General features: G+C 40.2%; 1 protein-coding gene across 1 annotated transcript in view; it reads right to left on the bottom strand.

Moving 5' to 3' along the window:
* The window catches only part of C5H20orf194 (chromosome 5 C20orf194 homolog), a 74,770-nt gene that overhangs the window by 19,319 nt on the left and 33,094 nt on the right, over positions 1-22,357 (bottom strand). Inside the window, exons 10-27 of the mRNA XM_032110536.1 lie at positions 21,681-21,816; positions 20,078-20,159; positions 19,402-19,438; positions 16,693-16,780; positions 16,212-16,288; positions 15,886-15,930; positions 15,391-15,436; positions 14,968-15,079; positions 14,423-14,493; positions 13,637-13,687; positions 12,745-12,832; positions 9,967-10,070; positions 7,016-7,162; positions 4,329-4,417; positions 4,031-4,129; positions 3,660-3,777; positions 2,783-2,871; positions 1,602-1,760 (exon numbers count right to left, since the gene is read on the bottom strand). Of these exons, the coding sequence (XP_031966427.1) occupies positions 1,602-1,760; positions 2,783-2,871; positions 3,660-3,777; positions 4,031-4,129; positions 4,329-4,417; positions 7,016-7,162; positions 9,967-10,070; positions 12,745-12,832; positions 13,637-13,687; positions 14,423-14,493; positions 14,968-15,079; positions 15,391-15,436; positions 15,886-15,930; positions 16,212-16,288; positions 16,693-16,780; positions 19,402-19,438; positions 20,078-20,159; positions 21,681-21,816 (1,638 nt within the window). The remainder of the gene's footprint in view (positions 1-1,601; positions 1,761-2,782; positions 2,872-3,659; positions 3,778-4,030; positions 4,130-4,328; positions 4,418-7,015; positions 7,163-9,966; positions 10,071-12,744; positions 12,833-13,636; positions 13,688-14,422; positions 14,494-14,967; positions 15,080-15,390; positions 15,437-15,885; positions 15,931-16,211; positions 16,289-16,692; positions 16,781-19,401; positions 19,439-20,077; positions 20,160-21,680; positions 21,817-22,357) is intronic.

The raw sequence follows: 22,357 nt of genomic DNA, 5'->3' as shown, positions 1-22,357 counted from the left end.
ATATAACGAAAACATTTTATGCCTAATGCCAAGCATATTAAGCACAATTTGAGTTTAAAAAAAAAGGAATAAAATAACAGCATCTCTCACTTCTCAGCATCCCAATTTAATCATGTTTCTATCATTAATGTACCCATTTTTTATCTGGACCTCAACCACTGTTTTATTTTATCTCTGTATGACATCAAGGCATCAAAACCTGAGTTTTAATTTCAGGGGTTTATTTCTCAGCCAGTTACAAACTTTTCTCTACTGCCAGTTATCAGCTGGATGGGATATTTAGAGAACTCCAGCTACTCTAAAGCTGTCTATACCAATATCCAACTATCCAGAAAGAATGGAAAACCTCCAATTATCTGTTCCTGAACCCAGTGCTGCTACCAGAGTATCAGTTATTTTGCCCATCATTGGACTTTACACCATTCCTACTAATTACACAGAAAATAAATCAATCCGGCTCTAACATGGAAAAAATGATGGTTTTTAGCACTATTAGAATGGACCATAATGAAGAAAATGCTGAGCTCCGTGTGTATGCCCTCAGCGAAAGGATGAACTGGAAATCATGGCAGCCAGGTCAGGATGGTGCCTCCCTCACATCGGTTTGTGTCACCTTCTAATGACTCAGAACCAGAGGGGGGAAACATCCTGCAGATGATTCTGGTTCTCAATTGCTACACTGGAGATGGAAATGTCAAATGGAGGTGGCTCAGAGCCTTCACCTTTATTCCACAAGGAAACTGGCGTTGATCAGAAACATGTTACTACGCCTTACTCTGGTACCACCTGCTCTATCAGGCAATAGGAGATCTTCGACAGCCTGATTTCTGCCCGCAGTTCTGGAGTCAGAATCACAGCATAGTTGGAGTTGGAAGGCACCTTTAAAGGTCATCTTAGTCCCTTGCAACGAGGAGGGACACCTTCCACTATCCCAGGTTACTCCAAGCCCCATTCAGCCTGGCCTTGGACACTTCCAGGGATCCAGGGGCAGCCACAGCTTCTCTGGGCACCCTGTGCCAGGGCCTCACCACCCTCACAGGTAAAAAACTTCTCCATTATATCTAGTCTAAATCAAGCCTCTTGCAGTTTAAAACCATCACACCCAGACTTGTCCTTTCATCCCTTGTCCCAAGCCTCTCTCCAGCTCTCCTGGAGCCCCTTTAGGCCCTGCAAGGGGCTCTGAGCTCTCCCTGGATCCTTCTCTTCTCCAGGTGAACATTCCCAGCTCTCCCAGCCTGGCTCCAGAGCAGAAGGGCTCCAGCCCTCAGAGCATCTCCATGGCCTCCTCCGGACTCACTCCAGCAGCTCCACATGCTTCTGCTGTTGGGATCCAAGAGCTGGAGGAGGCAGCTCTGCAGGTGGGGTCTCACCAGAATCAGAATTCCCCCTCCCCTGCTGCCCACGCTGGGGGATCAGCCCAGCACAGGAGGGTTCTGGGCTGTGAGGCCACATTGCTTCCACAACATGCAAGGAAGGCTACGGACACCTTTTTTTGCAAAGGAGCAACAAAATCAACAGGTACAGAAAAGCTGAGTTTGGTCCATATGTAAACCAGAATTCCCTTATTCTACACAACAGTTCTCAGAGTTTCAAGCCTTTACCCTTGCAGGACCACCAGGAGCCTCTTGCTCTTCCCAGCATACGCAGCCTGACGGACCCCGAGGTTCTGCTGGGCCTCCAGGAGCCCGGCCAGGTAACGCTGGAAGTGGGAGGCACTGAAACACTCGGGGCTGTCCATGGTCTGCCGATAAACCATCCACCTAAACCACAGACAACGAGGAAAGGAGTTCATGTGCTGTGACAGAACACTTCTGTTTTCTTCCTATCTTGAACCAACAGACCAAAATGAAGTTTGACAGCCCAAAGATTTCACATCTCTCATCATGATCTCGTTGCACTTGACCACGTGGGAAAGGGGAATTTACTCGGCTTTCTATCATTTCCAGCATAAGCACATTCTTTACACGACTGCCAAAGGGGTTTGTGAATGGTTTTTGTTGTTCTTCAGTAAAACAATGTCCAGCAGCTTTTTCAGAGCTGTACATCGTATGAGTAATTCTGATCACTGGCAGTGATGCAGTAAACAGAAATTAGACAAATCCAATTCAAGACTCTGGGCATGAAAATATTTCACTGCAAAAATGGAAAGTAACAATGACATTTGCAGGAAAACGAGGAGATGTGTTATTACACAACCTTCAAAAGTCACCTTACGTGTTTGCCCTATAACAGAACCACAAAACTGCTCTGAATCAACTTGATAAAATCAAGACATTGAGTTAAAAGTAAAAAAACAGTGCAGAACATGGCTAAGATTAAATGCTAAGGTGTTTGGCTTTAAGAATTAAAAGGCTAAGTTTATTTTATTATTTTTCAGAAGCTCTATCACCACACAGAGTGGCAAATTCCTCCAACAGATTTATCTTTTTGCCACACAACAGATGCCCTGAATGTACCTCCTGCTCCTGCTGAACAGAAATCGGGCTAAATTAAAAACAATTGTTTGTTTTTAAGCAAAGGACTGTTAGTACAGTGTTTTCTCATAAGAAAAATGCATTTTAGAATCACTACAAGTCAATAAATGGAAGCTCTTCGCCACATGGAATGACAACAAAGAAATCTCCTGGTGCTGTTTTTCTGTCTAAATGTATAAATTCAAGGACAAATCTACCTGGCAGTCTGAAATTAGGTTTAAAAAAACACCAAATGAAACAGTGATAATTTTTTTTTCCTTCATGCCAAGCTGTTTTTTGGTGATCAGTGTAAGCAGAGCTGCACCAACCTCCCGTGCTCCTTGGTGAAAGCGACAAGGAAAGCACACAGGTCGCTGGAACGGCATCCTGGAAGCCCAGTGATGATGGTGATGATCACCTGCAACACAAGGAACAGGGCAAAAGGGAAGTCTAAACACAAAATAACCACAGAAACACTGGTGCAGACTTCAAAAAGGCTGTTTTCTATGATTCATATAGATTTTCCTTTCCTTTAAACCAACCTTAAAATCAGATTTAAAAACGTTCATAAGAGCTTATTAATTGTCAGTATGGACTCTGAACCAGACCCCAGCAATATTCCAAGAGAAAGATTATATTCCTGCTGCTTTGGCTTTGTTTTCAGCAGATTTCAAATGCTGGGAAGCTCCAAGGAAATATTTTCTCTGAAAATGCTATTTAAAGCACGCCTTAAGTTGGACAATTGTTATTGCCCCTATAGAGAAAGGAGTGTTGTACAGATAATATCAGCAAATGTTAAATATCATGTGCTACCTCTATGCTATTTAAAGGACTTTTATGTTCCAGAGAACAATTCAGTTAAATTATTCAGCAATTCAGAAAAACAAGCTGCTGCTTTAGGGCTAAGTCTCTCTGGACATTAGAGAAAACAGTTCACTTAAAGATCTACACCTCATTTTCTGCCTCTATTCCATCAGGCTGAAAGGCCATTTGCACTTCCAAAATATTGTTTAAATGGAAAAGAATTAAGTATATAACCAGGAAAACAAGGCAAGAAACTGGTGGTAGTGGAGGAGGAGGCAGAGCATGGCTGAACATGATCCGTTTTATTTAGTGTAATTTCATTACACTACAACAGAACTACTGACAGAGTCTTCTAAATATTATATATGAGGGCTAGGAATTATTATGGAGTTGTTTCCTTACCTTATCACCTTCTGCTTTGCTATCAGGAATGGTTTCTGACTGTTGCAGAAGGACAGGAAGATGTGCTCTCATCACTGGCTTGGTACTGACGCTGCTGACCGTGAAGTGCTGCACAAACCTTCCAAAAATAAAAAGTTTATTTCCTTACAATTGACAGCAAAAGATTTCATTCATATAAATAGCTGGGAAATTACTAAAACGAGTATTAAAAGTCAAGCTAGAGAGGAAATAATTCATCTCGGAATAAAAACATCCTAGTGTAAAGACAGAACAATTTAATAAACAATTTTTAGATGGGTATCACATCTACCAAAATATTTTTCTATCATTTTTACAGAATGGATCCCTTGAGCACAAAAGTAATTCCTCACCTCTCCAATTCTGGAATGGCAGCAGACAGTTTCAGCTCCCTGCATCTTTCCCCAGAAGAAAAAGACAAGGCATTGAAGAGCTTCTGAACACTGGAATGCCTAAAAGAAGGAAAATCATTAATTAGTTAAAGGAGAAACCTAAAAATTTATCTTCTTTAAACCATAATAAATGGTACCAAAAAAAATAGAAATAAAGTGACTGTCGCACTAAGAATGCAACAATTCCTTATTAATTATTATCAAAAACAATAAATAACAGCATTTTTGTGATTACAGCACTGCACTGGCAGGAACTTACAGCCTCTTCTGTTCCTCAGACAGGAATTCCTCCTGGACAACCCTTAAAGATAATCCTGAGTTTGTCTGGTTTTGCCATGAAGAGAAAACCTGGAATAAACCAGATCTGTGCATGAGTGTCATTGTTTTCCCAAATTTGCTTCGGATTTGTTTAGGAATTGGTTTTGCTCACCTAAAAAATAGACACATTTTCACAAGGCATTAAATATTGCACAATACTGGGTTTGCTGCAAGAGAAGCTGTGGCTGCCCTATCCCTGGGAAGTGTCCAGCCGCTGGATGGGGCTTGGAGCAACCTGGGGTAGTGGAAGGTTCCCTGCCCATGGCAGGGGGTTGGAATGAGATGTGCCTTTAGGTCTCTTTCAACCCAAACTATTTAAGAATTCAATCCACAGATCAGATTTTGTAACCTTTTCTTTGGCTAGACTGGAACTGCTTTAGGAATTTACTGAAATGGCCTCGTTTTCCCTGATAAAAATGTAGGTGTTTATAGCCCAAGTGCCCTACAGCAGGAACTGCATTAATCCAAGTCTCTTTGAAGCACTACTGTAATTTTCATGAGGTGAGATTGCAGCAATCATTGCTCAAAATTTAAGAAAAACTCTACTCCTTCCCAAAAGAAAAGGAAACCCTTCATTTCTCTAGGGAATGTTTTGGCTCACATCCTATTGCTCCAGCCAAGACACATTAATCTGAATGGCACTGTGAACCTAGAAATCAGATTCAGATGAATCACAAAGTCCTGTCAGTGTTTGGTATTTCCCTTCTTTTCAGAAGTAAAGGCAACAGCCATTGTTGTTTCTCACAATAACTGTCTGCAAGACAAAACAACTGGGGGGGACACGACTGCTTTCCATTAAAAACTCAGCATCCAAAACACAAGGGTAGGAGATAAAAACCATCAAAATAAAATATATTTTTGATATTAACAAAGGCAATACTGCTCATGCAGAAGGATCCACACAACTGAAGAAATAACCACTTCAAAACACACAGAAAGGACTCAAAGAAATGCCTGGAAGGGATGGAAAAAAGGAATGGTCAAGGGGAAATTGTGTTCTGTAGGAGTCAAAGGGTTGGGAATAAAGTGAAAACATAGGTCAGGCTAAGAAGTGGAAATACATCCTTTTTGTACAACTTAATGAAAGTTTGAAAAAGAGCTGCTATGGCATTGAAGAAAAAAAAAAATGAGACAAATCAACACATCCCAAAGCCTAAACAAATCCTCCTCCTGTACCCATTAGAGTGAAGATGTGGAAGGCATCACCCCCTCCTCACAGGGTCTGCACACCAGATTTCAGCTCTGTGGGATCAACATCTCAGTTTTTACTAAACCCAGATCTGGGTAAGAGGGCAGCTGCCATTCCCTATTTCCAGGAGGCTTGGAATAATCAAAGCATAGGTGCAGTGAGCGAGGTATCAAGTCAGATAATTTAGAAGAGTAGAAGTAGCACCTAAATTTTAGCGAATCTTTGTAACCTGTGAGGCACACAGACTTTTAGAAAGAACTCAGGAGGGAATCAATAAATACCTGAAGGTAAACACTGACAAAACACAGTAATATATTTCCATGGCTTACACAACCACATACACTCAATTTGCTGAAGAGTTTTGTTCATGAGAGAACATCCTGAAGTCAAAAGATTTGTTTTATCTACTTGAGCAAAGCAACTGGTGTGGTGCCAGATGAGAAACTTAAACTGCCCTAACTGAACCTCAGTGTGGAACTGTTCAGCAAAAAAAAAATTAAATCAAAGGAGGACAGGAATAAATAGCCCTGAGAAAAAGCAGCAGAGGAAACAAATACCCTCATCTCAGATACTTGGATATCTACAGCCAAAAACCAGATCAAAAGAAAAGCATTGCAACTATCAGAAGAAAAAAGAACTTTTTATAGGCATAGATGAAAAAGGATCTGGTTTTCTTTTATTAGGCCAAATAAAGCAGAAAGAACAGGTCTGACATTTGTGAGTATCTCAAGGATGTGTTCTGGTAGAGAAAAGAAAAATAAAACAGATATAAAAGTAGAATTAATAAAATAGGCTGAAAATTCAAATACAAACAAACAACAGATTCCCAACCATTCACAGAGTGGAACAGTGGGAGGAATTTAAACACTTAAGATAAAAGGAGGAGGCATTTTATGGTACCATTAATACAGCCATTGGGGACTACTCACTGAGCTAGGTGGTCTTTTCCAACCCAGCGTGATGAGCACATCCTAAAACCCTTGTGAAGTCCTAAAATCTCCAGGCTCATTTCCTCAAAAGCACTATTGTTATAAAGTTTGCTTTATTAAAAGCCTCTGGAGCACAATGCACGAAGCCAATCTACTTAGGGAATAATACAATGCCATATGGGATACTTAAAAACTTTAACTCCACTTCCCTAAGGATCACGATCCAAATGTGTCTGACCACAAAAACACACAATGGAACCTCTGCCACTCTGTACAATCCCTGTAGCCAATTACACACCAGGGCTACAATGAAATGCAGCTCAGAAAAGGAGCTTTTAGAGCCCTCGCTGCCTTCAGAAGGCAAAGTGAAAGCACATGGGGAGCATTAAACTCAACAAGCACCACCATCACTGGAAATTCATACAGAAATTCAAGTTTCTCACACATCTTTCAACACACAGAGCAATTATGTGGTTTTTCCCGACCAAACTTTTTTTTTTTTTACTTTACCTGTGAATAAAAAGCTTTATAAATCTTTCTTTTGGGGAAAAGTGCAATCATCAGGAAATTATTCTGGGTATGGAATTCAACAGGTAGATGAGGAAGCAGGGAACTTTTGAAGTCTATGAAGAGTGCGGCAACAACACTGTTGGAATCCTGGAAAAGGAAGAAACAGGACAAGTTGTAATTAACATTTTCTACTTTGCAAGGCACAGGGGTGGAGCAGGAGGAGTGGAGCACCCCTCAGTTTCTACTCTGCAGCTACTGGAGATACCACAAGCTTAAAATAAAGGATCTGAGATTGATCTAAGCACCTACGTTTTGTCCTGAAAACAAAAGCTTGCATTTTAATATCTTCCCTTGTTCCCACCAAAATCTAGACCCTTCCTCTGCTACTGCTTCAAACAACAAACTCTTCATCTACACCCACATCTCCAACACAGACACAACATGAAAAATGAATTAAATGCCAGCTAAAAAGGTGACAAGGATGGCAAGGTGCTCTTGCAAAACTCTTTGTACCACGCTCTGGGGTTTCTGACCTGAAAGGAACTGTTCTGCAACAAGACACGAGTCTAAGGCCTGTAATTTAAAGTGCAGGTCCCATGCATGTTGAAAGTGTCCCGTTTCTCTCAGATTCTTTCCTGAGCACAAATTCTAACAAATTTCTTTCTTTTTCACCTGAATTGTCTTTACCAACAGGAGGCTGAAGCCCTCAGGTTGTGTTTCCCTCAGGAGCACTGAACTCAGGCTGTCCAATTTTCATTCTAAGCAAACACAGATTTGTTTTCATTGGGTTCTTTTTTAGTTTGTTTTGGGTTTTTTCCCAGAATGGTGGGAAATGCCCCATCCTTGGAAGGGTCCAAGGCCAGGCTGGATGGGGCTTGGTGCAACCTGGGAGAGTGAAAGTTGCCCCCGCACACGGCTGGGGGTGGAACAAGATGAGTTTTAAGGTCCTTTCCAACCCAAACCATTCCATGATTCTGGATTATCAGGCGTTTATGTGCATCTCTGAAGGACTCTGAAGTGCTTTATGTTCCAGCTTTGACTTGTAACTCTTTTCATACCCAAGTTTGACAAAATCAGAACAATTCAGAAGCATGAAACATTTCTGGGAAATCAGAATTCAATTATTTAGGGCTCAAATCAGAATTTTAGTGGCATCCACTTCACTTTCAATAGAAATGGGCAAAGAACTCACTGTACTCATTCTTGAGAAGAAAAAGCTCAAGTTGGGGAACTGTTACATAAGAATTGGGATCAACTCTGAGACATTTGCAAACAGAATCCCTCTGCTTTGCTGACTGAGGGATTAATTATAAAAATAATCCTCTCCAAGTCACTGAGGTTACTGAAGAACATACAAAATATTCTCCTAAGACAGAACAATTTCTTTTAAGAGAAAATGGCTTTTGGAACAGAACCCACAGATCCTGGATTCTGCAGGATGGCTCAGAGATTTCCTGAGAAGTGACTCCAAGGCCAACTCATCCATGCTGCAGTCAGCATGAGAAGCATCCAACAAATCTGCTCCTGGAAAACATTTTGGGCTCCACAAATTTAAAAAAGCTGAAAAGCAGCAGCAATAATCCCCACAGACACGAAGTTGAAAGGAGCCAGCTCCCAAGTTTTACAAGATGTTAATGTCATTGTGAAATCTAAATATTGCTTGGTAGTATTTGTTCACTTGATCAATGGCCAGAATCTCCCCTGCCCTCCACGTCCATGAGCCCCAGGGACTTCAGGAGCTCAGGAGCAGCTCAGTTCCTCACAGCACAGGAGTCTGCACCACGTGCTAGAGCAAAAGTGTAACTATTTTCAAGTGAAAAAGAAGAATACTTCACAGGCATCGTGAAAAAGCTGCTGAACACTGCACATCACTTCGAGGCTTGGTATCTTTTATTTTAATCTGAGCATTAAATTACCCTTTTTCTTTTCCATCCATATTGCTGCAATAACTTTTGCGAAGAGCAACCAACAATTACCCTGCTTCTCTCCTGTCACTTCTTAACAGTTCAAACCCTCCACCCTTGTATTCTGCCAAGTCAGTAGAACAATAATACACTCCCTGTCAAGGCTTAGCTTCACACAAAAATCTGGCATCAGTTCAAGAATGATGGCCAGGTCCCAAAAATAGCAACTTCTATGAAAGTGAGTGTCTTGACTCAAACAATAAAAGGAAGGTCAGTGTTAAAATAGCTTCTTAAACTACCAAGGGGCAATCAATATGATGTCCAAGAAAAGGCAGCTAAGGTAAGAGTCTCTGAGCTGCTGTGTTTTCATCTCAATTGAATCACACATTTTTATTGTATTTTCCTGGTTTCCGGTATTGTGTGATGAAATCACCCAGCACAATGTTGCAGGAGGCTACTGAACAAATGGGGAATACTGTACCTGAACAAAAGGGAAACTAAAGGAAACTGATTTTTTTTTTTCCAGTGTTTAGGAAACAGTAACCAACACAAATAATCTCTTTTCCACCCTGAAGAAGTGATGGTTAACTCAGTGTCTCTGCCTTGAGGAGGAGAGAGCTGAGCTGCCATCATTAACCTTTCAATTCCCACTGAGCCTGAACACTGCTCCGGTGGCAAAGTCATAGATTCCAATATATTTTTAATAAAGGCAGCATTTTCACCCTCCAAACACCCTAGGACTTCACCATACCTTGACTGTTCTCTATCCATCACTTCTCACTGTGAGATGTTTGAGGAATGTTTTTAATAAAAAGCAGTTTTCACACTATTAACACCACATTGCTAACTTCCAATACAAAATTCTCTCCTCCTTACTCACTAATTTTAGTTAATCAACACCAAAAGTGCCGAGATTTGCATCAGTTATTACAGTTGTACAGACACTTAAAACTGAAGCTGAAATCTAAATTTTGTACCAGAACTCAACAGAATTATTGTTAAGAATTGATAAAAACTTATGACAGTAGGAACAGAAAAAATACTCACCCCATCATAGAGAGAAATGGAACTCATGTGGTTCTTGGAAATGGAAATGCTGCCGTGGTGGGGATCAAAGAAGAGAATGCCATCGGAAAAGAAATACAATTTGCCTAGAATTTGAAGGAAAAAGGATTCTATGAGGTATAAATCGACATTTCAGCTTCTCATGATGACTGTCTCTTCTTCCTGAGGAAGAAATCTATGTTCTTGCAGGGTTTTGTTGTATTTAACAAGGAGTAAATTTGATTTGGGACAGTATTTAGTGAGCACAACCAAGGGCAGGAAGCATGACTACGACTGCATTTGACTTCCTCTGACCCCACAAAACCACTTACCATAAATATTCTGAGGCACTTTTTTAAATTTAAAAGCAAAAAAAATCCATCCTGTCAAATTTCAAACTTCCAGAAATGCAAAATTGACAATACAAGACCTTGAGTAAAGATTGCATCCAAAATACTTGAAAATGTAAACATTGTAACAAACTGAAGAGTATAAAAATGTTTGAGTGGAAAATTTAAGCATTGTCTAAATTTAGTTTAAATTTTTAAAAATTAACATAAAATTTACCTTTTAAATTAATATTTAACTTAACACTTAAATTTCAAATGTAACAGTGTTTAACTGATCCATTTAACCATTATAACAATGTTTAACTTGTCCACTTAAACATTATAACATTTACATTTTGGTTCTTAACAAACCTGCATGAAAGAAAGCAGCTGAAAAAAAGAGAAGCAGCAAGGCTGGGTGATATCATGGAAAAAGAAAATTCCACTGAAGTGGAATAGAAACTGGTATCAGCAAAGAGCTGATTTCTGACAGGCACAAGAAAGAAAATGCCCAGAGAGCTGGACCTCTGCTACCAGTGCTGGACCAGGCACTAAAAGCAAGATCACATTCCATACTGGGAAGTTTATGAGTCAAGGGAAAGGTTCAATATTTTCTGTAAGAAAAAAAAAAAAAGCAAAGGAATGAAAATATCCAGCTAAAACTGCCTGCACAGGTAGCACAAACAGTGCTGGGAGGAAATAATACAGAAACAAAGATGCTTTACTCTTGAAATGGCAACTTGGAATAAAATCTTCAAAAATTGTTCAGTATTAAGGCTTTGTTTTAATAAAAATGGCTTTAAGCTGAAGGAGAGCAGGGTTAGATGAGATACTGGGAAGGATTTTCTGGCTGTGAGAGTGCTGAGGCCCTGGCAGAGACTGCCCAGAGAAGCTGTGGCTGCCCCTGGATCCCTGGAATTGTCCAAGGCCAGGCTGGACGGGGCTTGGAGCAACCTGGCATCATCCCATGGCAGGGAGTGGGATGGGATGGGATGATCCTTAAACTATTCCATGATTCCATTCACCTTTTGCATCTCACAATGCCAGACTACAGGGCTGCAGCCTCAGCAGAGCCCAGATTTGAGCACAACAAACTGGGGAACAAGATCAACTTCACAGACACCTGACACGTAAGAAAATCTCACCCTCCCTGCAGTGTTTCATAATGGCCCTTCCTCCAGCTACTTGTAACTCTCCAGCCCAAGAGTTAGCAAAACACTGAACTCCACAAACCTCCCAAAAAAAGGAAAAAAAAAGGAAAAAGTAAATTGCTCCTTTGGGGCACACAGAGCCCAAAAAAAATCCAGCATTCTCCAGTTATTTACTGAGTGAACAAGTGCCCACAGCACTGCATTGCAAAAGAGCTGAATATCACAGTCTGCATTAACCTCTTCCCTTTGAAATCTGATCAGTTAGAGCAAAAGCAGCTTCCCTTATGGGAGGGTTGCTGTTTAATTGCCTTGCACATCATTATTTATCCTCGACACCACAGGGCAAAGACAATAAAGCCGAAGGTTCTCCTCTAAACTCTGTCAGCACCAAGCACTTAATGTCAGATAATTCATTACCTTCTACTGCACATCAGCAATGTGACAGCAACACCTTCTCTGTACATCAGAATATAAAAGTATTGTGCCTTAAAAAGTATCTATTGATTCAAGGCCCGAGGGAGAGAGGGAAATCCAACAGTGCCATTAAATTGCCTTCAGTCTTATTCCTGGGATATTCATGTTATTTAAGTTCTTGAAGCTAAAGGCACCAAAAGAAGAGGAATAATCCAAGACTGCTGCCAGTGATCTTGTGCCAAAAAGCTGTAACTGGGTTGGATCTGAGAAGGACCAAGACCAGGCATTTTTCTGTAACACAGTGAGCACCTGTGCTGACTAGCTCTGAATTCCTGAGAGAAAATGACAACGGAAGAAAACTGGAATGCATCAGCTCCAGGAGCAGGCTTTGATAGGAATATTTGCCTTCTCCCCCTGAGCTGGGAGCCCATGGCACTTCTGCAACGCCCAATCTTTCCAACCCCACGTTCGTATAGATGCAGAAAAGGCAGAAAACATCTGGCACCTCATCTGTCAAGGACAGGAAGAGCCAGTCTGTGCATGTTCTGAAGGTGAGCTATGGAGAAAAGCCACCTCCCAGGTCTGCAAAGCCTCAGTGACCATCATGGAAGAAAGAGCGCCATGTGCCTCCAAAGCCTGTAGCTCAGCAGGAATCCTCCTTCCAGGACCAGGAGTTTCAGGCAGAGGTTGGGGACAAAACAACCAGACATGGAATTTAACACAAGAGACTTGTAAAGGCAAATTGAAACCTTAAGATGATGGCATAGTTTGGCTCACCAGAGTGTGAATCCCAAATCCTGTCTCTCTCTCTCTCTGTTTAAAAACTAAAACAGAAAAGACCAAACAAAAAAAAACAAGCAAAAAAAACCAAACCAACTACATCTCACCTTCTGCAGGCACGGCCTGTGGATTGCTGGAACAGACATACACTCCATCACCCCCAGTGAGTAAAGTGCCCAGGAAAGATTTGTCTTCCTAAACAGGAAAAAAACAACCGCAACATCACAGACTGGATCAAGGACTAATCCAGGCAGGAACATTTTCTCCTGCTTTTGCTCCAAGAGAAAATACTTTATTTTCAAACAGCATCTGTCAGAACTTTGAAAGAGTTTTATCCCGCATGGATAGAGAAGGACCAGGGAAAGAGAGCAAGGCAAGAGGAGAATTTTTAAAAGCCTTCCCCCCATTTTGGTTTTGCCAGCAGCTATGAAGTTACAAGTTATTGTCACAACCACAAGGCTGAGCTTTTTGTTTTTAGTTTGTCAATCCACTGAGCTAAAAGTATATTACATGAAAATAAATCTACTTATAATGAACATTCCTGGGAACCACAAATTACACCACAAATGTGAAACTCATGTGATCTAATGTGTTCCCAAATTCCAAACTCTTTTTTTTCCCTAGTGCTTAAAGTGTTTTCCTTTAGACATTAGCATGCTAATTAAGTTAAAAGAAAGTTGCATCGAGTTTTGGGGGCTTTTGGAAACATACGAGCTCCATGAGTAATGTTTAGTGAGACTTCCATGAAATCATGGTTTTATTAGAACTCTTTTTGCTCTTGGGTTTTGTGATTCTTTGAAATAAAGGAACCCTCAAACTTTTACACACAATATATTATTTTGTATGTCAAAGTTTGAAAAAGGCAGGGCAGAACAGGCAAGTCTTGTAGAAGAGAAGTAACACACGAAAATAAAGGAGGGTTTGGTAGGAGCTCAAGTTTTTCAAATACTGCTTCATCAAAGTGTAACTTCTTAAGTTTAAAAAAATATTTCATTTTACCTTCAATATTTCTTGTGCCTTTTCAGACAGTTTCACATCACTGTCTTCAACCTGCAGCCAGAAACAGCTTCCATTTGAATGGTGATTTATATAAATAAAGGAAGGCTAACGTTAAATAAAAAGCACTAAAGGAGTTTTGAGGCAAACAAGAACCTCAGGTACCACAAACAGAAAAAGCCCTGAGCCCAGAGTGCTTTAAAGACAGTTTTGTGCTCTTAACACTCTGTTACCGTGGGACCAGAATAATTTCTTGCACTACATCCTCCTCATTAAATTGTTTTATAGACTTAAATAATATTATATAGACAGAAAGTGTATCCCATCCAGTCCTATCTTTTATTACTGTTCCAGCATGCACTGCCAAAGAGCAATGCCCAGCTTTGTTACAAGCTTTGGAATTCTCCCTCTAAACTGTGTAGTGTGTTAGAGCCCTGCAATCAGACCTTGCTTGCTTTTGGGGTGATCTAAAGTGCCCCACAATAAACAGAATTTTCAAACGTCAAACTGTGCACTTCAAAAACACCCAGACTTTCAAACAGCTAAAAACCTGACATGGTGAAAATGAAATAATTTAAAACTCGTGCTATGGATGGAACCAGCTTGTTTCCACTTAGTTTTTCACTTATTCCCCCTATTTAAAAAAAATAGAATATGTGAAAATTACAGCATTCTGTTCCAATGCCCAAGGTCCATACTTTCCCCCAGACATCCCCACTCCCACAGCAAGTTTTGCTTTGTGGATGTGTGCGTGGATGAGCTGAGCTGAGGCTGTGTGCCCTCACTCACCAGCCAGGAAGCAAATCTCGGGATAGCTGCGGTCAGGATAACGTGCCTGGAGTCTGGACTGATGCTGCCATCTGCAGGGAAGCCACGGGAAGCAAAGCAGTGGAATCAGGGAATTATTAAGGTTGGAAAAGACCTCCAAGGTCACTAAATCCAACCTTTCACCTCATATCACCATGGCCACTAAACTAATAGCACCCATATAGTTCAGAATGTCCAGTGAGTTACTTTTAAGACTTGAAGTTTCTTTAGTAAATCTGAAAATCTTGTTATTTTAAGGATTTCTGAGCGTTTAAATGAAGCTTTCACAGCAGATTAACTCCCAGTCCTCTTGTGCTCTGACACACCCAGAGCTGGCTACAAAGTTCCAAAGAAATCCTGATTTATTCTGGTCTTTCTATGGCTTCTTCCTTTGCTCTTCTCCCCACTAAAAGGGTTCCAAACCCAGCCAGGTAACAGCAAAAACATCCATTGGAATTCCTCTGGCTTTCCCATCACAGCAAAGCCAGCAGAAGGACAAGAGTGGTGGCAGAATTTAAAACACTCACCTTTTTCTTTGACCTGTATCTGTGATGTCAGAAAGGACTCCGAAAACACAACGGATCCCAAGCATCCTCTTCCCGTGAGCAGGTCTGGAATGTCAAACACCATCATAGATGCCTGCAGCAATCCAGCAGTCGGAGGGAAAGGGAAGAGAAAGCAGAATTTGAAAGATTTCAATTGAAACAGTAAAATCTGTATTTTTCAAACATCCTAAACCACCATTCCTATATCGTGGTGAAAACCCAAGAGCATCAATCTGTGGTAATGTTTTATTCTGAATTCTGACTTCTCGTTAAATTTGTTCCAGCATCTGAAATCTCTCTCATCTCTCCTCTTACACTTATATTCCCATAAAAATCTCAGCATGCCCCACAAAAACAGGCACTTGAGCTCTATTTTCTAATTAAATAAATACTATTATAACTTACCGTTTTGATCAAACTCAGACTATCCTCGTTATCCAACGGAGTAATTCTAGAACAACAATGACAATTAAATATTTAAATGTTAGATCATTCTTCTGTGACTCCCCAGCAGCCAAAAATACTGTTTCATTTTAAAATACACTCTTATTTGTGCAGGTCATTTCAGTCAATTAGTGTGGGGATTAAATAAGCACAAATTTGTGATATCTACTAAGTTAAAAGCATTTTTAAAATGAAACTCTTAACGAGCTCACGCTGCTTCTACTCATTAACAGTTAATAAAATTAGTCTGCCCAACTGTTTTTTATTCCTTTTAATGTTTTTAAGATTCCACAGAATTACAGATATGAAATCACTGAACTATCTCATACTCAAAAGCATTTAGCACATCTCGTATGAAATAATCAAACACGAGGTTTCCAAGAAGAGAAAAATTAATTTATTACTGTATGAGAAGCACTAATTAATAACAAGAAGTTGTAAGACAGTGATACAAACCTGCCATGGTTGTTCACAGCCTGAATTTGAAAAGCGATTTTGGAGCTGTAGAACAGAAATTGTAAAGGTGAGATGTGTGGTTTGTACTTTTAAATGTAAAAAATAAGCAGGAATAGACTTAAAGGAAAATAAGTGATTAAGAAAGCAGGAAAATGGAATAATTATAATGATTTTTAAAGTCTGAATGCATTATGAAGTCTTGGAATTTGGCAGCCAGGCAAGTTCAGTTTAAAATTAATATTTCTCAGTTTATAATGAATATTTTTTCCCCCAAAGAAGCCAACCCAGTGGGACAATGAGCAATCAGTAACTATGGAAATACACACCGTAAAGCAGATTTCAGCTGTGCTAAGCCAACGGTGTCTAACAGAGACAGGAGCACCTGCTCTGCCACCTCCTTTGCCTGAAAAAAGGAAATAAAGAATAAAATACCTTTTTCCCATCCTTCCAAATCCCAGCAGCTCCAGGAGCACCCATGACATCAACAAGAGACACTAAACAGTAACACACTGATGCACCAGGCTAAAATTTGTTCTTTCACAGATCTCATTTTCCTTACTATGAGGTCAGGAAAATTCACGAGAAGCTGGAAAAACCAACTGGAGATGGGTAAAATTAAGGCACACTCTGAAATCTCTCTTTTTTCTTAAACAGAATTCAGAGACTGGTTGGAGGCCACGGTACGAACTCGACTCATAACATTGGAATTATTTTGGTTTTCATTTTGGTTTGCACGTAAATCTCATACTGCAAGCAATCCAAATCAACAATTACAGAGAGAGAACAATTACAGGGGGCTTCATTTACCTTGGATTCAGTGGAAGTTTTAGCATAGCACTCAATGCCAGCAAGCACAGCCTCTACAACAGCAGAATATATTTGCGACAACAGCGTACTGAAGAGAAATACAAACACAACATTTACTGGACAGGTAGAGTTTTCTTCCTCCTCTCTTTAAAGGAGCAGTTTTTTCCTCTCATTGCACAACTCCCTTAATAACAAGGAAGGGGTCCTTGGTGAAATAAGTGGAGAAGTAGCTTTACAGTTAAGCTTCTTGTGTAAGAAAATTCAATTAGAGCAAGGAAACTGCTCAAATTACAGGATATTTTGGGAAAATACCTCTTGACACAAATGTATCCGGTGCTTTTGTTAGTCAAGAATAAAAAATATGTTTTACTGTTGACTTTTGCTGCAGTTGGGTTTAGAACCACATCCTAAATCCAGGGCCTGGAGTGCCAGGACATGGGGAATGGCTGCACGTTGACAGAGAGCAGGGATAGGTGGGATATTGGGAAGGAATTGTTCCCTGTGAAGGTTGTGAAGCCCTGGAATGGATTCCCCAGAGAAGCTGTGGCTGCCCCTGGATCCCTGGAGGTGTCCAAGGCCAGGCTGGATGGGGCTTGGAGCAGCCTGGGATAGTGGAAGGTGTCCCTGCCCATGGATGAGGGTGGAATGAGATGATCTTTAAAGATCTCTTCCAACCCAAACCATTCCACAATTCCATGAAATCTCAAACTCAGCTTAGTCCAATTCCCTTCTTAAAAGGGGACTGAAAAAATTGTACAGAAACAAACCAAAGTCAGGCGAAGCCAGGAATGACTTTCAGTTATTTTATAGCTCCAGAACCACTGGGAAAAACCCACATGTGCCCAACCAAACAACATCAGCCTCTGTTTTCTTGCTAAATTATAACAAAAAGATGAGCAGATCAACAAAATTACTGCTTCCCTAAATTTTAAGTCCTCTCATCTACTCCTCTGCCACTGCCAATATTGAGGGAGGGAAGAGGGGGCAGGAAAGAGAAGGATATAGTATTTAAGCCATATGCAAAGCATTCCTGAAGGATGGAAAAAAAGCATCTGAAGATCCCAGATGTGGAGGAACCTCAAAATGCACCAAAGCTTGTCTTTGATCATCCCCAACAGCAGCAAGTGATTTTAAAATTCAGCCTTCTCCCTGCTTTTTCAGGTTTCTTGATTGCAATTTCCTGTGCTTTCATATGCACTTAGCATGTTTTCTCTGCACCCAGTAAAGGAATGTAATTCCTTTATATTCTAATTCTTCCAGACTTTGTAACCATTCCTATTTTCCCTCAAATTCACCTATATATTTGTAGGAAAACACCTCAGTGAGGTGTCCTTTACCTTACTCTTCTTCCCACTTTAACATTTTAAAGCTAGGAGTGCAAAATGTAAAACAACATAGTTGCTTTTGAAGCATTTTCTTAAAAAAAACAGAATCACAAAATTCACCCCAGTTTATCCTTCAATTTACAGAGTTGGTTTATGCACTCCAGCCAATCAACACAGCCAAACTTGGACTGAATGGTGTTCATGAAATACTTTTATTTAATTTTTTATAAAATATTGACACCTGTAAGAACCAGTTACAGGACTCAATGCAAACTAAGCCAAAAATCATGAGTTCAGGTTTGTCAGAAAAGCCAATTATGCTGCTGTTGTTGAAATTAGATTATTTGAACCAATACAGGGATGCTTCCAAGAAAATTATATTCTTTTAAAATTACTGCCTTTATCAACCCCTGCTTTGTTCAGAGCTTCTCTACTCACCTTGATTAAAAATGTACTTAGTACAAATGATTTTTGAAGAAGGACAAGAAGTGTTTGAGGAGAACATACAGGCAAGAAAAAATACCTGCTGGAGTTGTCTATGAAAAAAGGGGAAATCTGCTGCTCAGTGCAGTTACTCTGTTTTTATGTCTCACAATTACCAAGAGCCAACAGTATTTAGTGTGAGAGTACTGACACATCTTTAATATCTTGCTACCAGGTCACACAGCTTTGCAGAAGCAAAGACAGGCTCCTAAAATGATCCCAACTGACAAGGAGGACAAAATCTCTAAGGAAAGGTCTGGTTTATCAAGAGAGAGAGCAGGACCAAAGCAGATTATCTACTCTGTTCTCAGCTGGACAGGGATCTACAACAAGCAGAGGAAGTGGAAATCAACATGGATAAACAAAGTCTGATTTTGAGAAGGTTAAAATGAGCAGAAGCTTTGCAGCCTCCCAACTAAAAAAAACTAACTTTGATCTAACTTTAACACAGTGAATTTCTTCACAAGTTTTGAGTGTTCCCTGTTGGCATTCTCACTAAGCATCATAAATCTTACACATTGTTCATGAAACTGGTCTAAAAATTACTTTTCCTTCTATCTGTGCAAGATGCTACAGTGTGAGATACTTTTCCCCTTGGTATATATGAAGTATCTTGTAAAATATTTAAGTAACTGTTAAGATTATTACTTTTTTTACTACAATTTGAGCAAAATTTACTATTATTTCCTTTCCTACTCTGCTGCTGCCACACTAACAACTCCTAACTGCACCCACTGAAACTCTCCACGAGCATTTTGCCTTTGAAACCCTGTCCCAGGCACATTATTCTGAATAAAAATGTGTCTGCAAATGCCAACAGCCACTAAAAGCAGGTTTCACCTACTGCCACAAGGTAGAAAGAGAGAAGAGTAAGGAATAACATAAAAAGTTGGCAGCTTACACTTGGTCAGTTTGCTTGTGCATCTCATTGTCATTTCCTGTATTAATAAAAAAAGGTTTGGTTTAACCACTTTAAGAACATTTCTGCTGCACATCTTACATGAAATGTATCCAGTATTTTATGTTACTAGGACAAACACAGGCTGTAATTCCAATCCTCCAACTGTCTTCCCTTCAGCTTTTCTGAGCTCAGTATGATTTCAAGATAACCCTAAGGACTGACTTTATCTATGGACTCTTCCAGCCATTTGAAATACCTAAGAAAATGGTTTTTAAAAATTTTACATGGCTTGTTTTTATTTGGGAATACAGCTATTGTAACTCATTATACTGGGCCCAAACCAGAGGATAAAAGAAAAGAGTGAAAGAATTTTCTCTATCTTTTTAAAAGTCCTCAGTTACTTGACAACTACCCATTTGAATTACTGTGGTTTTGGAGACTGTTTTTTATAAACCCATATGGAACATGGACTTAAATATTTGCTTAGTACTTAAAAAAGGGTCTGCACTCTCAGATGTGACCGATTTTACCCACAAAATCTGCTATGATTTCATGCACTGGCTACAGAATCTACCACTCTGTGGCCTGATGCTCATAAAGGAAGCAAAGCTTTAATTGCTACAAATTTTCATGGAATCAGAGGTAATAACTTCCTTGGTATGTTTAATGTACTTACCCAGGAAAGGAATGTGAGTGGCTCCAAAAAAATAGGTCCTTGAACAAGCCAGAGGTCCCTTTGGAGATACACACTGCACTACCTAGCAGTCAGTATTAATGAGATACAAAAAGCCATCAGTAAAACAAATTGGTGCAATAATTAACAATTAACTACATTCCCCTTAAGTCTTCTAAGCACTGACAGACTACAGAAGTTTACGACACAGACGGAACTGGATTGTGAAAAAGCAACTTACGTTTTCAAAGGTCTATTTCACTTTTGACTTGACCTGAATGGTTGAAAGACTTTGGAAAGGAGATGAGCTCTGACTTGTGTTTTCAATTTCCTATGTCAACTGCTCTTTTCATGAAGAGGAAAGTGTGTCAGGGTCCCATAACTATGCTGGCACTTGGTCTTATTTACTATTTTCATGACACCCTATTAAAACAGTATCACCTGTACCTGTAAATAAACCACCTTTTTAAAAACAGCATCAGAATCTGAGGACAACAGATGGAGCAAGTACATCAGAATAACACTGTACTTGCACTTTCAAAGGTATCAAATGGTATCTTATTGTTAACAAGGGAAGAAAAGACAGAACTGAAAGTGTTTTTACAGAAATAGGGTTAGAGCAGCAAATGGAGGATGAGATTTCACCAGGATGCAAAAACATTCCTTTCTCAGGCTCTGGACACATGATTTGTGCCCAGAACTCCCACATCCATCCATCCCTGAGGCAGCTCCACATGAAATGTTGACAAGCTCATGAACTCATGGCCTCACTCATGCGCTCACTCCACCAAGACCTGCTCTCAGCCACATCCACCTGCTCAGGGCTCACACCACTGCCACTCCCAGAGCCCCTGGAGGCAGCAGGGAGCTCTCTCCACACTCTACCTCTCTCCTCCTTCGCTGCCAGTTGCCTTCTGGAGCCACCCAGGCCCTCCAGCCAGAGGATCCCAATTCCCTGGGGTCGCTTGCCCAGGCACGGCCCCTGCGCCGCAGTGCAACGAGCCACGGACCTCAGCAAATGTTTAACAACCAAGCTTTCACTTGGAAATGGAAACAAGTTAATCTTTACAACTTCATCAGAACAGTCCTGGAACTATGAAAGACTTTTCAGAGTTTCATCAACAGCTGCTGAGCACACACTGGAATTTGGATATACGTCAGGATCCCAGGTTTATTCATAAAGGTATTATCAAAAAAAAGTGTCTTTTCGTTTTCTTTTTTAAGAAATGGCTAAACAAATGTGATTAAAATAAAATCTGTGTGTCACAGTAAGTGTATCATAGAAGATTTTCACTTTGTGGCCAGGACACAGATCCTCACAAACAGCATTTCTCTCTCCCCCACCCACTTACAGCACCAGTTGTCTTTTTACGGAGAATAAATTATTTTAACTCATTCAGCAGTCCCCTGATTAAGAATCCAGTATGGTTTAACATGGAAAGAGAAAGAAAAAGCAAATTTGTTCCTTAAACTGATGGATTGCTAAGCTGCTTTATGTTAAGAAGAATGAAATATTTAACTTATGGAAGATAACCACAAAAAATATACGAAGAAAAAGAGCATCTACAATGCTTTAAAATCTCAGATAACTTCTCCAGAGGCTTACCATATGCTTGGCAGTGCTTCCACCAAGGCCAGTGTTTCGAACCAGATGTCCTTCAGACGGAAAATTAAAGTTCCCAGAGTTCAAGTTTTCCTTCGTGGAGTGGCTGCCAAACAGGACAAAGGGCTGCCGGCTCGGGCTTAGGAGGAGAGAGGGAATCACCACCAAAACATCACAGGAAGTTTACAAACAACAAGTGAAATCAAAGCTTTCAAGTGTAATGGACTAACTGCTGAATTTCTCACTACAAGAGTGGGATCAAAAAAAATTACTAAAGCTGCACGAAACTTCCCACCGAAAGGACCAAACTCCGAAGAAAAAACCCACTTGCATTAAAAAGATGATCAATTCTTTAAAATACAATAACATATCTCAAGGCTGTTCCCCAATGCTCTTGGAAGATTCTTTTATCTTAAACTGCCTTGAAAAGCTGCTTAGTTTAAAATTCACCATCTTGAAAAACCCTGAAAAGACCGTGTTGGAAACAAACAAAACTATTTTGGGTTCAGTTCTGGCTTTGGGCCCAAGACTCAGCTGGAGAGGTCAAGGATTTTCTTTTCATTATTGCAATGCAAACAACAGAGGATGCTGCCAGCAATGAAGGGCATTGAATTCCACTGGTTTGCTCCACATACTGAAGAATGTGCAGAGAGATTCAAGAAGATAAACAAACCTCAATT

This window comes from Corvus moneduloides, chromosome 5, assembly GCF_009650955.1.
Source record: "Corvus moneduloides isolate bCorMon1 chromosome 5, bCorMon1.pri, whole genome shotgun sequence".
NCBI classification, from domain to species: Eukaryota; Metazoa; Chordata; class Aves; order Passeriformes; family Corvidae; genus Corvus; species Corvus moneduloides.
Note: the sequence above shows the minus strand (reverse complement) of the source record. Positions and strands in the feature narration are given on the sequence as shown.